Source organism: Stegostoma tigrinum, chromosome 27 (genome assembly GCF_030684315.1).
Source record: "Stegostoma tigrinum isolate sSteTig4 chromosome 27, sSteTig4.hap1, whole genome shotgun sequence".
Lineage (NCBI taxonomy): Eukaryota > Metazoa > Chordata > Chondrichthyes > Orectolobiformes > Stegostomatidae > Stegostoma > Stegostoma tigrinum.
In genome coordinates this window covers 30802647-30819648 of record NC_081380.1, presented here as the reverse complement: position 1 = coordinate 30819648, position 17002 = coordinate 30802647, and the positions used below count along the sequence as shown (strand labels likewise).

At 43.5% G+C, this 17002-nt stretch overlaps 1 protein-coding gene across 7 annotated transcripts in view; it reads right to left on the bottom strand.

Annotated features, from left to right (window-relative positions):
- The window catches only part of LOC125464515 (coronin-6-like), a 222945-nt gene that overhangs the window by 77789 nt on the left and 128154 nt on the right, over window positions 1-17002 (bottom strand). For all 7 annotated transcript variants that reach the window (XM_048556953.2, XM_048556954.2, XM_048556952.2 and 4 more), the window contains one exon: window positions 5619-5741. In XM_048556953.2, the coding sequence (XP_048412910.1) occupies window positions 5619-5741 (123 nt within the window). The remainder of the gene's footprint in view (window positions 1-5618; window positions 5742-17002) is intronic.

Sequence of the window (17002 nt, the reverse complement as noted above, 5' to 3'; positions counted from 1 at the left end):
CTCCCTTTAATACCTTTAATGACCCCTCAACTATCTTAATTCCAGAAAACTCTCAAAGCCTAATTTGTGTAGATTCTCCTCATGATTTAATCTTTGAAAGCCAGATATTGTTTAGTTAACGGCCCCGTGTATCTAAGGTGGCAGAACAAGAAGGCAAAGACTGGGCACCATCTTATTTAATAGTTGAAAAAAAATTAAAAAGCAAAGCATATGCCCAACTTTCTCATGCATACCTTGAGCTTAATTCAGAAATGACGCTGGTAATGGCTCAGGAGCCACATCCCAGCCCCAAATGGGGAATGCTATGCAGTGCAAAGGGACAGAGGGGAACATCATTTCAAAACATGGCTAAAAGGTTTGAAGGTGGTTTCACAATACATCTGCTGTACTTGCTTCTCAGTTATGCTGCACATAAACCTCCAACACAAGTCCAACCTAACAGCAGAATAAACCTCATCAACACTGTTAAACGACAGTGAACTCACCCAATTAGTTTCCAAGGAAGATTAGATCTTCACATTATATTTAGTGTCAGAGTGGATTCATGTTAAGTGCTGAATATGAACGCAGAACAATTGACTGGAAGGGTGAAGTTCATAGTACAGCCAACACAAAAGGATCAAGAGCCATCAAATACGACAAATTTAAAAGATTTGGAGTATTCAAGTTCCATGGTGATGTCACTCTCTGTAAGGAGATTGCGAGAACTTCAGGGGGAAGGGACCTCCAAAATAAAGACAGAGGGGGCTGGGGCTGGGGAAGGTAGTTGGCATGGTGATAGGCGAGTGCAGGTAGAGAGTGGTGGAGATTGGTCAGTGAGGTGGGAGGGGTGGATAGGTGGGAGAGAAGATGGACAGATTGTGTCAGGTCAAGGAGGTGGGATGAGAAGGTAGGTTAGAGATGGGATGTGGCCGGGGTGGGGAGATTTTAAAACTGGTGAATTCCATGTTTAGGCCATCAGGCTGTAGGCTCCTGAGGCCCATCCTGGGCCTTCTCCAGTGTCACAATGACACCACCTGCAAACTGGAGGAGCAATACCTTGATGGCCACCGACAGCCCAGTGGCCTAAACATGGATTTCACAAGTTTTAACTCTCACCTCTGGCCTCATCCATGTCCAAACCCCACCCTCCCAATCCCCACCTCCTTGACCTGACACAATCTGTCCATCTTCTCTTCCACCTATCCGGCCCTCCCACCTCACTAACCAATCTCCACCCCTCCCTACCTGCACTCACCTATCACCATCCCACCTACCTTCCCCAGCCTCACTCCTCCTCTATTTATTTTGGAGCTCTCTTCCCCCTCCCTATTTCTGAAGAAGGGTCCTGACTCAAAACGTCCACTTTCCTGCTCCTCTGATGCTGCCTGGCCTGCTGCAATCCTCCAGCTCCACACTGTGCTAAGTCATTCTCTGTTTGGTCTTGTTTCATGTTCTGTACTTTGTTTTTGACGCAGTCTTGCTTACGTCAGCTTCCACAGCACAGCTCCATAAATAGAACTGGAGCATTGGCTTCACTGCAATATGACTGAAAGCACAGCGCTTATTATTTAGTCAGCAAAACTACACTGGAATGGCTGCTGTAACCCGATGAGGCTCAAAGCTCTCATCTAATGAGCTGTCGTCATGTTCAAAGTACATGATGCATGGGGTCTACTCAGTGAGCATAGAAGCTCCGGATTTTTCCATGTTTCCCAAGATTTTTCTGGGACCCCAGAATTTCCGCTTTATGAAGTTCTGAACACAGAAAGGTGTTTCCTCTTGTGCCCAAGTTAAAGAAACAAAGAAACCTACAGCACAGGAACAGGCCCTTCGGCCCTCCAAGCCTGCGCCGATCAAGATCCTCTGTCTAACCTGTCATCTATTTTCTAAGGGTCTATGTCTATTTGCTCCCTGCCCATCCATGTACCTGTCCAGATATACCTTAAAAGAAGCTAACGTGTCTGCGTCTACCACCTCCGCTGGCAATGTATTCCAGGCACCCACCACCCTTTGTGTAAAGAACTTTCCACGCATATCTCCCTTAAACTTTCCTCCTCTCACTTTGAACTCATGACCCCTTGTAATTGAGTCCCCCACTCTGGGAAAAAGCTTTTTGCTATCCACCCTGTCTATACCCCTCATGATTTTGTAAACCTCACTCAGGTCCCCCCTCAATCGCCGTCTTTCTGATGAAAATAATCCTAATCTACTCAACCTCTCTTCATAGCTAGCACCCTCCATACCAGGCAACATCCTGGTGAACCTCCTCTGCAACCTCTCCAAAGCATCCACATCCTTTTGGTAATGTGGCGACCAGAACTGCACACAGTACTCCAAATGTGGCCGAACCAAAGTCCTGTACAACTGCAACATGACCTGCCAACTCTTGTACTCAATACCCCGCCCAATGAAGGAAAGCATGCCATATGCCTTTTTGACCACCCCATTGACCTGCATTGTCACCTGTAGGGAACAATGGACCTGAACACCCAGATCTCTCTGTTCATCAATTTTCCCTAAGACATTTCCATTTACTGTATAGTTCGCCCTTGAATTTGATCCTCCAAAATGCATCACCTCGCATTTGCCCGGATTGAACTCCATCTGCCATTTATCTGCCCAACTCTCCAGTCTATCTATATTCTGCTGTAATTTCTGACAGTTCCCTTCACTATCAGCTACTCCACCAATCTTAGTGTCATCAACAAACTTGCTGATCAGACCACCTACATCTTCCTCCAGATCATTTACATATATCACAAACAACTGTGGTCCCAGCACAGATCACAGTGGAACACCACTGGTCACGGGTCTCCAATTTGAGAAACTCCCTTCTACTACTACCCTCTGTCTCCTGATGCCCAGCCAGTTTTTTTAATCCATCTAGCTAGCACACCCTGGACCCCATGTGACTTCACTTTCTCCATCAGCCTGCCATGGGGAACCTTATCAAACGCCTTACTGAAGTCCATGTATATGACATCTACAGCCTTTCCCTCATCAATCAACTTTGTCACATCCTCAAAGAATTCTATTAAGTTGGTAAGACATGACCTTCCCTGCACAAAACCATGTTGCCTATCAATGATAAGCCCATTTTCTTCCAAATGGGAATAGATCCTATCCCTCAGCATCTTCTCCAATAGCTTCCCTACCACTGACGTCAGGCTCACCGGTCGATAATTACCTGGATTATCCTTGCTGCCCTTCTTAAACAAGGGGACAACATTAGCAAGTCTCCGGTCCTCTGGGACCTCACCCGTGTCTAAGGACGCTGCAAAGATATCTGTTAAGGCCCCGGCTATTTCCTCTCTCGCTTCCCTCAGTAACCTGGGATTGATCCCATCCAGACCTGGGGACTTGTCCACCATAATGTCTTTTAGGATACCTAACACTTCCTCCTTCCTTATGTCAACTTGACCTAGAGTAAGCAAACATCTATCCCTAACCTCAACATCCGTCATGTCCCTCTCCTTGGTGAATACCGATGCAAAGTACTCATTAAGAATGTCACCCATTTTCTCTGAATCAGAGCATATCTTTCCATCTTTGTCCTTAAGTGGGCCAATCCTTTTTCTAGGTACCCTCTTTCTCTTTATATATGAATAAAAGGCTTTGGGATTTTCCTTAACCATGCTTGCCAGCAATATCTCATGTCCTCTCTTAGCCCTCTTAATCCCTCGTTTCAGATTCGGTCTACATTCCTGATATTCTTGCAAAGCTTCGTCTGTCTTCAGTCACCTAGACCTCACGTATGCTTCCTTTTGCCTCTTGGCTAGTCTCACATTTTCACCTGTCATCCATGGCTCCCTAATCTTGCCTTTTCTATCCCTCATTTTCACAGGAACATGTCTCTCCTGCATGCTAATCAACCTCTCCTTAAAAGCCTCGCACATATCAAATGTGGATTTACCTTCAAACAGTTTCTCCCAATCTACATTCCTCAGATCCTGCCGAATCTTGGTATAGTCAGCCTTCCCCCAGTTTAGTACTCTTCCGTTAGGACCACTCCTATCCTTGTCCATGAGTATTGTAAAACTTACGGAATTGTGGTCGCTATTTCCAAAGTAGTCCCCTACTGTAATATCAACCACCTGGCCGGGTTCATTCCCCAGCACCAGGTCCAGTATGGCCCTTTCCCGAGTTGGGCTACATACATACTGCTCTAGAAAACCCTCTTGGACACAACTTACAAATTCTGCTCCATCTTGACCCCTAACACAGTGAATCCCAGTCAATGTTGGGAAAATTAAAATCTCCCATCACCACCACCCTGTCTCTCCTACACCTTTCCATTATCTGTTTACATGTTTGAACCTCTGTCTCACGCTCGCTGTTGGGAGGCCTGTTGTACAGCCCCAGCATGGTTACTGCATCCTTCCTATTTCTGAATTCTACCCATGTTGCCTCACTGCTTGAGTCCTCCATGGGGCCCTCCTTCAGTGCGGCTGTGATATCGTCTTTGACCATTACTGCAACTCCTCCACCCCTTTTACCTCCCTCTCTATCCCGCCTGAAGCATCGATATCCTGGCACAACTAGTTGCCAGTCAGGCCCTTCCCCCAACCAAGTCTCAGTAATAGCAATAACATTTTACCTCCAGGTACCGATCCAAGCCCTAAGCTCATCTGCCTTGTCTACTACACTTCTCGGAATAAAACAAATGCACCTCAGACCACCTGTCCCTTTGTGTTCATCATCTGCTCCCCGACTACTATTCCCTTTAGTCACACTGACTCCATTATCTAGTTCCCTACAGGCTTTCGTTTCTACCTCTTTTCTGTCCAATATTTGGTTCCCATCCCCCTGCCACATTAGTTTAAACCCTCCCCCACAACATTAGCAAAAACACCCCCAAGGACATTGGTTCCAGTCCGGCTCAGGTGTAGACCGTCCAATTTGTAATAGTCCCATCTTCCCCAGAACCGGTTCCAATGTCCCAAAAATCTGAACCCCTCCCTCCGACACCATCTCTCTTGATGCTTGCTCCTCAAAAGCAGCCCTACGCAAACCACGTTCTTTTCCCCTCTGCCTGCCTCTTTGTACATGTTTTCCTTTTAAATATTTAGTTTAAATGTGACAACTACTGTTTCAATAATCACCTCAGGTAAAACAATTCACTTCCTTCTCCCCATCCTTCTCCCCATCCGTCGAAAAATTCTCCGTGTTCTTAGCTGTACTTCAGAGTCCATGTCTTTTTATCAACTGAAAACCTCTGAAGCATAAATTCCCGTTATAAAAGAAGGAATTTTCTTTCCTTTTCCTTAAAACATCGGCAGGGCAGGTAAAGTCAGTCGTGTTGCCCATTCCTAACTGCCCTGGAGAAGGTGGCAGTGAGCTACCTTCTTGAATCGCTGTGGTTTGCCGGGTGCAGAAACACCACTGCGTTGTCTAGGTCAGCATGGGGAGTGGCTTAGAGAGGAACTTGCATGGGGTGGTGCTCCCTGCTCCAGTTGGCGGATGCCGGGATTTCATGAGATTCCCCTTAAAAGTGCCCCAATCTCATGGATTTATGCAGCACTGCTTTCTGCGCTGACATGGAGGTAAGAAGCATCGTAACCGCATAATAATGGAAAAAACCAGCTATCACAGTCTTACTGAATATGATATCCATGCAGTAATTGACCAATCCTTACCATGACTGTACAGTCTTCAGAGCCGCTGGCAATCACATTGTCATTGTGTGGACACCAATCAATGTCAAGCACGGGGGCCGTGTGCCCACACACCAAGGGGTGGTTTTTATCCACACGTCCAGTCTGTAAATTAAAAGAGAAACAGCAAGTTTTTATCATGGTACCAAAAGGGGGAAGAATAAGATTAAATTGTATCATTCACAGGAAGGAGACACTTGGGTCATTTCACCCGGGAAGATTTATGAACCAATTTCATTCCTGACATCTGTTTGCACTGCACGTTATGGAATCACTACACCAACTAAACGCTGGCAAGTCACCTTTTTCTGTTCCCCTGCAGCAAACAAGCTCAGGATAGAAGGAAAATGACACCTTGCCTTGGGCAGGATGCTCATGACACTTTGTACAATTTCAAACAGAGAAACAAATTCATCCATAGTTCCTCTGTTTTATATGGCCAAGCTGTGACTGCATACAATTCAACAGAAAATACTTTGCTTCAAGAAGAACACATCATAGTAATACAAAGGACCATGAACAGGCTTTCTGCATCTTAAATGATCACTGAAGTGCAAGCACAGGTTGTAAATTATCGTCCAAACAGCATAAATCTTGACATGAATGTGTCCTTCTTAATCAATATCTAGACAGCAAAATGCAATACGCAAATCATGTCCTATGCAAAAACAATAAAGCATTGGCCAAAATCAAATAGGCAAACTTAGATTCTGTAAAATAATCAACTTGAAATTTGCCACATTATGTACTGAGACATGGGTTACAGATTGAAAACCTTTGAGCCTTCAAATCAGAGCTAATCCAGGCAGCAAATCTGGCTGAAGCTGATAGGAAATCTCTTCACAATTTCTGAGTGAGAAAATCTAGCCAGTCATTTCAGTCTGGTGATGTTACATTTCCCAAAGGAGGCCTTAAATAAGACTGACTGAGATTTTTATGGCACATTCATAGACTGCACTTTTCGTGTCAGTGTGAAGCCAACAGAAGTCTATTTGAACTGCAAATTAGAAATGAAATTCCAAACTGGTCCTAAGGTAAAACCAAATGGGACTGCCTCCTCCAAATTGTCTCATTGCACCCTTTACCATATCAGATTGACCATAAACCAGATTCAAACTGCATTTATAACCTAATTCCAAATCTGAAATGCTACAGTTAGGCCCTTAATTCCTGAGAAAATGTATCCAATACATTCGGCATGCGCTATTTGCAATTACAGTGAGATCCTAGTTCACAAAGATCATCAGTGCCACCCGGAACATCAAAAGTTAAAAATCCACAAAATTCCTAACCTACAGATGATTATTTACCAATTTCCTACAACAGATCACAAAGGAATCTCCATACTTTGAAATGAACCATTATAGGTTTTAATTATTCATCAATTACGCTCATAAGTATTCTCCAATACCAGTGTTCAATCCTGAAAATCAAAAGAAGCGAAGATGTGGCTTGTGCACAATGACTGGCTAAATTCCTTCTTAAAACCAACAGGGTTACCCACATGAAGCACAGCACAATACTCAGAAGTTCTACATAAGTAGTATGGATTTCCCAATGTATTTTTTTTTAAAGAAAGAGTTCACAATACAAATTGACACTGTTTCACTAGAAATGAGAGCTCACAGCACCTATGTTCTTTGATTAAGTCTTCATGAAGGCCACTGAACGCTTAAAATATTAAGCATGTTGTTTTGCTGTGTTGTCCTTTCTCTGTCTTCCTTATCATTGAGCAACTTATAATGAAGCAAGTCAATCAGGTAGGGCAGGAGGGAAAAGAAATAAAGAGCTATATATCAGAACAAGGTAATCCACATGGGGTTAACTACAATTTTGAGGACTGAATCATCAGCATGAAGCCTGGAAGTAGGCCTATAATCCAAAAAATGGAAACAAAAATCAGAAATGGCTGAATATGTATCTTCCACTCTAAAAATGTACGCTACAACCCTTGTTTCATCATGAAAACAAAGAAAATTCAATATTTCTAACTGCATTATGAAATCATATTCACGAACTGAATTTTATTTCTACAAATAGTAGAGGTATTTCTTCTGAGAGACAGAAGAGCTTCATAACCCATTTTATTAAATTATGCAGACATTTTAATTAGAATGAAAATCTTTTATGTATAGTAACGACAGAGAGTGCAGCAATGCACTATCAGACTATTTTCACTACTCCACAGAGCCACAGTATTAAATAAAAATATAGCCCCAGGTTACAAAGATGCACAATTAAATACATCTGGTTTTAAATAAACAGATCTATCAGCCAGGTTTCTTTAATAAATGTAACAAGAAGTTTTGTTTTGATAAGAAACCAATAGAAATGCAGTAACAAAAACAAAAGTTGCTGGGAAAGCTCAGCAGGTCTGGCAGCATCTGTGAAGAAAAATCAGAGTTTACTTTTCAGGTCCTGTGACCCTTCCTCTGAAGATAACAGATATGCAGTAACTGTTCAACATACGGCTTTGTGTTAAAGGAACATAAGTATTCATCTTGTTGAACAACCTAAAACATACACTCATTCTCTCTTGAAGGAAAGAGGATTTCTCCCTCCGCAAAAGATTACTTCAACGAAAAAAGGCTTTGTGATTGAAACAGTTGTTCTTGAAATCCAAAATGATAAACCACATGATGTTTCCGTGCCTGTTGCTCTGATGTTCCAGTATTTGTGGTCAAGTCACTCATCACATATGGTTGCCTCTGGAGTCTTGGCAGTCACAGTTTGCTCAGGAAATGCAATTTTGAACAGTTCCTTCGTTCATTCTTTCAGAGAAACCAAGTTTCACTCTGAACTTCACAAGAGGTCTACCTTCAGAAAAAGGAGAGATCAGTTGGGTAGCTCTTCCTCATAGGCTCCAACTAATTCCAGACATTAAAGCTCTCTCCATCCAATCACTGTACATACAATTAACAGAAGAACAAGGAGCAATCGCCAGTGATGTGATTTCTAGAAAGTAGTGTTAAAACACAACACTCTCTTCAATGGCCTTTCAGTGACCTAATTCAAAGAAATCATACCAGGTATTTCCAAAAAAACTTGAAATAAGTGTATCTTATCCACAATCCTCCACAACATAAACCCACCGAGAAATGTTAAATATAAAGGGTCTTTGTAACAATCCTTGTATATTTAACCATAAGCTTATGAGTATCAGACAGTGGCAACAAATCATCATAACTCCACTAAATCAAAGTAATCATTATCAATCCATGTAAGAAACCATAAATATTAATCCATTTCCTTTTATGTGCAGACTTACTTTATTACAGACTTGGGAGAACTCAGATACAGCTCAGTTAAGTTGACCTTTGTCTCCAAAGAAATATTCTGCTCAAATCAGCTATTTGGAAAATCCACTGTTTGGAGAATCTGGGTAAGGGACAAAATGTGTAAAAATTGGTGCCCAAGCTTTCCAGAGAGAAACTGAGAATCTTTTTTTAAAAAAAAAAGACAGGGCGATAGAAATTTGGAACACTCAGCTACAAGTGGAAATTGACACTAGATCAATTGTAAATCTTAAATCTGAATTTGATAGGTTTGTCATACCAAAAGTATTGAAGGATACGAGGCAAAGATATGTTTATTAAATCAGGTTGCAGATCTTGAAGAGTGAAGAACAGACTAAAGGAACTAAATAGTTGACTACTATTCCTATATTCTACTGTTGTTTTCTGACATACTGTTGTGAAATAAAAACATCTCATTGTCTTTGTTGATTTGTTTGTTTCCCTCAAATAGCTCCCCACTCGGCTATTTAAAAATGATTACAAACTGTCATTAAATAATATTGTGGGTTCAGACCAAAACAGCTGCTCAAAGGTACCAAAGGTAATGCAAGATGCATTATAGCAGACGAGAAGCACACCTCTTGATACTCAGCAGTCCATAATTGGTTCTGTTATGGTCTTTTTCACTTGCAGCCAGCAATGTGTCTGAAGTAAAACACCAGAGACAAAGGATCCATTCCAACTCTCACTATTCAACTTACTCTAGCACCTTTTGCAATGAACTGTAATGTTTGACACAACAAATCTCAAATCGTGAGAAAGTTATGTTATGATCAATAATGAAATCACAGGCATCAAAAGCTTCTCTATGCTGGGTTATTTTTTCAGGTTATTCCACAGTTAAGTTTCATATCAGTTGGGGAAAAAAAAATAACAATTCATAGACATTTCTTGCTATTTTTCTTCCCTGAGCCTTGCTCCAGAGTACATTAGACTTCTGCCTGGTTTTCAGTCCAGCCAAGGTTCCTGACGACCTGGATCATCAAATATTTGCTTGCAGCTGTAAGCTGAACAATTCCTGTCTCACACATGCCCCATCTGGGGCTGTCCATCACAGTGTACGAAAGAAAAGCAATCCCTGCACAAAAATGCTGCATTCTCCTGCGTAGATGCTGTCGTAGTGGATTCCCAGTCATCCTTCACCTGCTGTCAGCTGTTCACATCCCTCAACCTGCAGTAGGCTCTGCCAATCAGACAGGGTTCATTCATGATCTTCCGTCAATCGTTCAGGCTGATAAACAAGTTCCAACCTTCCAGAAAGGCAACAGATGATGCACCAGGAAGGAAGGAAGGATCCTGCAGCAAACACTGATCTCGTTTTTTTCTCCCTCATCATAGATACTCACTGACCTGTTATCTACTTACAATACTTTGTTTTGTTTCAAATTCAAGAACCCTGTTTGGATTACAACAGCAAGCGATTCCTTTAGGGATCTATCAGAAAAGCAGGCAACTTCTAGGCAGTAAGTCCAATTTTCTTCACTACAATTTTCTTTTCCTCATTCACGAGGTACTATTACAGTTCACCCCTTTGCAATTTTGAAGCAAAACACCACAATGGACTTCCCTAAATTAACTCTCATTATAACTGCAGAATACTGCGCTGCCCCATATTTAGTTTCTAAAAAATAAATGACTACCACAATGCACAAACAAAAGCAGGTCAGAAGTCTCATCATTACCAGTGTGAAACATTATGGAGGGGTGGTTAATGTTTAAATGAATAAAGTCCATGAGTATGGAGTGAGGTGAACAGGACTACAGAGCAAGTACCATTTCTCAACAACCCATGTTAACTATTGATAGAAATAGGCATGTAATTATCAAAGAATCATTTTGATAGACTTAAGTCTTACACCAAGAAACAGTATACAATTTTATGTTCAATATAAAATTAAAAGAAAAACTAGGTGACCCAAAGAAATGCTCTGATTCATAGGTCTCTACCCAGATTTTTGCTTGCATCACTATTCCTCTAAGAATAATTTGGTGAATATAAAATAGTGGTTAAGGAGTTGGTGGTGGTGATGGAGCTGTGGATGGTTTGATCCCACCAACACCAACAATATAAAGTAAATGCAGACTGGAGTTGACTTGAGTAACATCACCTGGGAGTGCAGAAGTGGAACAACTGCTTGGGATTCATAACGGAGCCCTTTAGGCTTTCACTGGAAACAAAACCAACATTGCTCACCAATGTCTCATGAAGCACCGACCGTGTGCATGCGAGCAGTAATCAGTAGGATGGTGCACTCAGGAGTTGTCCCCTTTAGGATAATGCACATGGCCTGCCTCGCAAACATTAATAATTGCACATTACACTAAAATAAACAGGTCATACACAATAAAGAGGAATAATTGGTGGAGACCCCTGGGATAAATATTCCTTTCTGCAGTACTTCTCAGAAGCCTCCTTTCTCTCTAAGCATTTCACATGCAGCAAATAGCTATTACAATACATATGTTTTTCAACAATCTGTCAGACACACCACAGGAAGCGCTTAGATCTGGGTCTTCTGAGGACATCACCTCCAGAAACACAAGCCCACAAGTGTATGAAGGATGCAGACATCTTGAATCAATCTCTTTGCATAATGTTACAACACCCCTCTGGAGCAGGTGGGATTTGAACCTAGGCCTTCAAGCTGACGGCACTTGATACTCCCAGGCAGTCTCCCATCCAAATACTAACCAGGTCTGAATCTGCTTAGGTTCTCAGCTCAAGCATTTGCAGACTATAATGGCTACAAGCCATACAATAACTGGCAAGCAACTGACTGACAAAATCATCTTGCAAGAATGGCGTGGTGAATTGGACATTTGTATACAAGTACAAACCATATTTTGTACAACCAGGCATCCTGTGATAAAATTATTATAAAGTATGGAAACAGGATAAAGGAAAATGGGAAAGTGGTAATCAAGAAGTTTTATTTAAAATAGTCATGCATGTTACAAAGAAAATTAGAGATCAGTTGGCAGAGGAAGTATAGGGTACAATTAACGGTCTATAGTAAATCTGTTGGCAAAAATATACATAAACGTTGTTTGAAGTCACAATATTTGCAATCAGTACTTCCTGCAAATAACATTTTTTAAATCAATCTCAACACAGTGTTGAGCTGGAGAAACACAGGGCAGGCAGCAGAGGAGCAGGAGCGTTGATGTTTCAGGATGAGACCCTTCATTAAGACTTCATTCCCCCGTGCCCCACACATCAATGAATTCTGTTCACATCTGGACGTTGAACTGTTTTGCTGCTGCCTCCACCTCTGTGCCTATTCCTTTGACAAGGAATCTAACCCACCCTCTACAGACCCTTTCTCCTGCCTCCTCCAACCCTATCCTCCTGGACACCACCCCAAGGCCTCCTACCCTCCCGTGACCTCTTCATCGTCAACTGCCATCGCAACATCGAGGCAGTCAACCTCTCCACCCTTCTCACTCACTACAACCTCTTCCCCACAGAATGTGCAGCCCTCCACTCCAACCCTAACCTCACCAACAAACCCGCAGATGAGGGTGGGACAGGGTGCAGAGTAGTGATATGGTGCACTGACCTCTATATGGCAGAGACCAGGCACCAACTCTGACACCCCCTCCTACCACCCCCTTGATCATGACCCCACCCCTGGTCATCAAACCATCATCTCTCAGACCACCAATAACGTTATCATCTCAGGTGACCTCTTATCCACAGCCTCCAATCCCATCGTTCCCCAATCCCACACTGCCAAGATCTAGCTCCTTCCCAAAATCCACAAACCCAACAGCCCTGGTTGATCCATTATATCTCTGCCTATTCCTGCCCCACTGAACTCATCTGCGCATACCTTGACTTTGTTTTCCCCCACCCTCCCTGCCCCGAGTCCTGGAACTCCCACCTATGTCCAGGGCACCACCAATGCCCTCCAACTCCTCCAGGACTTTCAATTTGCTGGCCCCCAAAGCCTCATCTTCACCATAGACATCAGTCCCTGCACACGTAGCCTAAAAGCCCTCCGCTTCCTCCTCTCCTGCGGGTCCAACCCGTCCCCCTCCACCGACAGCCTCAACATCTTTTCCTTTAATTCCTCCCACTTTCTACAAACCAAAGGGATGGATATGGGAACCTGTATGTGTCCAAACTATGTTTGCCTCTTTGTAGGATATGTGGAACTGTTCCTCTTCCACTGTTACACCAGCACTACCCTCATCTCTTCCTCCGCGACTTCGATGATGATATTGGCACTGCCTCATGCTCCCACGAGGAGCCTGAACAGTTCATCAACCTTACCAACACCTTTCATCTGAACCTTAAATTCACCTGGACCATCCCCGATACCTCCCTCCACCTCCTGGACCTTTTCGTCTCCATCTCTGGTAACCGTCTCAGTAGCCAGTCCTGAAGAAGGGTCCATGCCTGAAACGTTGACTCTCCTGTTCCTCTGATGTTACCTGACCTGCTGTTGCTCCTCCAGTTTATTGACTCAATTTATTGACACAGACATCAGCATCTGCAGTTCTTGCTATCTCCAAGTGTTCTTAAATCAGTCCCACAAGCTGGACATTGAAAATTAGCTCACTTAATGGACTTGTGTAGTAAAAATCAAATTAGTGAAGAAACGAAAAGCTCACAGAAGTTTCAAAACGTAAGAGATGCGCATTTGTAAGAAGACGTGTAAATCCAATGGCTAATGGCAGAAGTCTGATGGCGTAATCTGTGATAATGGGAACTGCAGATGCTGGAGAATCCAAGATAATAAAATGTGAGGCTGGATGAACACAGCAGACCCAGCAGCATCTCAGGAGCACAAAAGCTGACATTTCGGGACTAGACCCTTCATCAGAGAAGGGGATGGGGTGAGGGTTCTGGAATAAATAGGGAGAGAGGGGGAGGCAGACTGAAGATGGAGAGAAAAGAAGATAGGCGGAGAGGAGAGTATAGGTGGGGAGGTAGGGAGGGGATAGGTCAGTCCAGGGAAGATGGACAGGTCAAGGAGGTGGGATGAGGTTAGTAGATAGGAGATGGAGGTGCGGCTTGGGGTGGGAGTAAGGGATGGGTGAGAGGAAGAACAGGTTAGGGAGGCAGAGACAGGTTCGACTGGTTTGGGGATGCAGTGGGGGGAGGGGACGAACTGGGCTGGTTGTGGGATGCGGTGGGGCAAGGGGAGATTTTGAAGCTGGTGAAGTCCACATTGATACCATTAGGCTGCAGGGTTCCCAAGCAGAATATGAGTTGCTGTTCCTGCAACCTTCGGGTAGCATCATTTTGGCACTGCAGGAGGCAGAGGATGGACGTGTCGTCTGAGGAATGGGAGGAGGAGTTAAAATGGTTCGCGACTGGGAGATGTAGCTGTTTATTGTGAACCAAGTGTAGGTGTTCTGCAAAGTGGTCTCCAAGCCTCCGCTTGGTTTCCCCAATGTAGAGGTAGCCACACTGGGTACAATGGATGCAGTATACCACATTGGCAGATGTGCAGGTGAACCTCTGCTTAATATGGAAAGTCATCTTGGGGCCTGGGATAGGGGTGAGGGAGGTGGTGTGGGGGCAAGTGTAGCATTTCCTGCGGTTGCAGGGGAAGGTGCCGGGTGTGGTGGGGTTGGAGGGGAGTGTGGAGCGAACAAGGGAGTCACGGAGAGAGTGGTCTCTCCGGAAAGCAGACAAGGGTGGGGATGGAAAAATGTCTAGGGTGGTCCAACCTGTCTCTGCCTCCCTAACCTGTTCTTCCTCTCACCCATCCCTTCCTCCCACCCCAAGCTGCACCTCCATCTCCTACCTACTAACCTCATCCCACCTCCTTGACCTGTCCGTCTTCCCTGGACTGCCCTATCCCCTCCCTACCTCCCCACCTATACTCTCCTCTCCACCTATCTTCTTTTCTCTCCATCTTCGGTCCGCCTCCCCCTCTCTCCCTATTTATTCCAGAACCCTCTCCCCATCCCCCTTCTCTGATGAAGGGTCTAGGCCCGAAACGTCAGCTTTTGTGCTCCTGAGATGCTGCTGGGCCTGCTGTGTTCATCCAGCCTCACATTTTATTATGATGGTGTAATCTGAGTGGTTTCAGCTGTTCTTTTCTAATTTTGTAAATTGCAGTCCAGTGATAGGTAGTCAGATCTAACAACCGTAAATTTCAAACATTTCAACTCTCTTAAAAAGCACTTCTGGTTATATTATGGCAAAATTTCTAATCAAGCATCAGGTTTCTTAGATTGTGCAAAAAAAAGGTCAAACTCTGCAACCAATGTAATGACAGCCAGGTAAGCAGAAACAAGAGATAACAAGGTGTAGAGCTGGACGAACACAGCAGGCCAAGCAGCAGCAGATGAGCAGGAAAGCTGATATTTTGGGCCAAGACGGTTCTTCAGAAAATGCAGAAAGTCAGGGTTTATCTACCACAGCTCTATCTACCATAAAGCAAGTTTGTTCAGATATATTTACACTGCGAGAAGACGACTGAAATAAATGTATCTTATCTGGAAAAGGATGGGGTGAGAGAGAGGAGTGGGTGGCAGTGCTGCAACTAACTGTGTCTTGTGCCTTGAACACCATGTGAGAGTTCGATGAAACCCAATAGCCAGTCTATTTGTCCTTGACCACAGAGCATGACATGCTCACTCAAGGCCCTACAATAATTCACACTCCTCTGCAAAATGTGGGAGGTGGTTGCTGCAATTAACAGCATGGTCATAAAGATTTATAAAGCTGCATTCTTTTCTTGTTAACATTTATGTGAAGGAACAAGTCTTCTGATAGAGACCACTTTCTCGAAGCAATCTCCAGTGAGCATTGCTCATAGGGCCTACAGTGCCAACTCTGGCTGTATGTTCCAGGCTTCTTAGTTGCATTGCTAACTAGGCTATGTCACAGCTGGTTTATTTCAAGCCTTTGGACTTCTTCCAGACGCTCAGACCTCTACAAGATTCTAGCTTCGTCCACTTGGTAGCAAGACCAGCACATTTTATTCTTGCAGAGATCCTGGGTATGGCAGTTATTTATGGTATGGAAACTTGTCAAAAGAATGCTGTGCTGAGTAATAGGACAAGTATACCTAGAGACCCTTTTGAAACCATGACTTTGATATGGAATTGGAAATGCATAGACAGATGGCAGGAAAACAAAACAGTTCAGTTTCACTTAGTCACTCAGCATCAAAAAAGGGAGACGGGAGTCACTGCTAATAAGCTGATGCCCTTGATTTGAAGCATGCATCAATTGTTTCTTTGGTTGCGGCTCACCTCATTTCTGACGCTCACAAAGTTATTTATTTTTAAGCAGATTGTACTCTAGCTCAATCACATCTACTGGAACATGAATCTACATAATAGGTAAAGCTGGCTAGCTGGTAAAATACTCATTAGTAAATACATGTCAGTTGAAGTTTCCTGAAATGGACAAGCCAATTAAACAAGAGAGAGGCAATGAACCCATTCATCCAGCAGCCCTGTCCTGGGAAATTTTATTTCGCTGCATTATCATGTTTACCATTCCATGCAAAACTAAAATAGTCCCCACCTCTCACAAAAAAAATGGCATTTTGTACTTTTATAAATGTAATTAAAGCTTCAAATGGTGACAAGCGTGTCACTTCTCCAATATCAGCAAACCATGTTATTCGATCAGGTGTGCATTTCACCATATTGTCATGGCGTCATTTACACTGACTGAGCAAATAGGTGGGGGTCCACAGTTTAATGTCCCACCTGAAATAGGGCACCTCTAAGAGAACAGCACTTCACTGGAGTATCCACTTTAATTTTTGAGCTGAAGCCTGTGTGTAGGACCTTCTGGTTCCGAGCAGCAGGTGCTATAAGCTGAGCACATATTTTTTTCCTTTATTCATTCATGGGATGAGTCTGCATTTATTGCCCATCCCTAATTGCTCAGAAGGCAGTTCACAGTCAACCACATTGCTGTGGGTGTGAAGTCACATGTTGGCCAGACCAGGTAAGGATGGCAGTTTCCTCCCCTAAGGAACCAGATGGATTTTTCCTGACAATTGGCAAAAGATTCATGGTCATCATTACATTCTTAATTCCAGATTTTTATTGAACTCAAATTCCACCACCTGCTGTGGCAGCATTCGAACC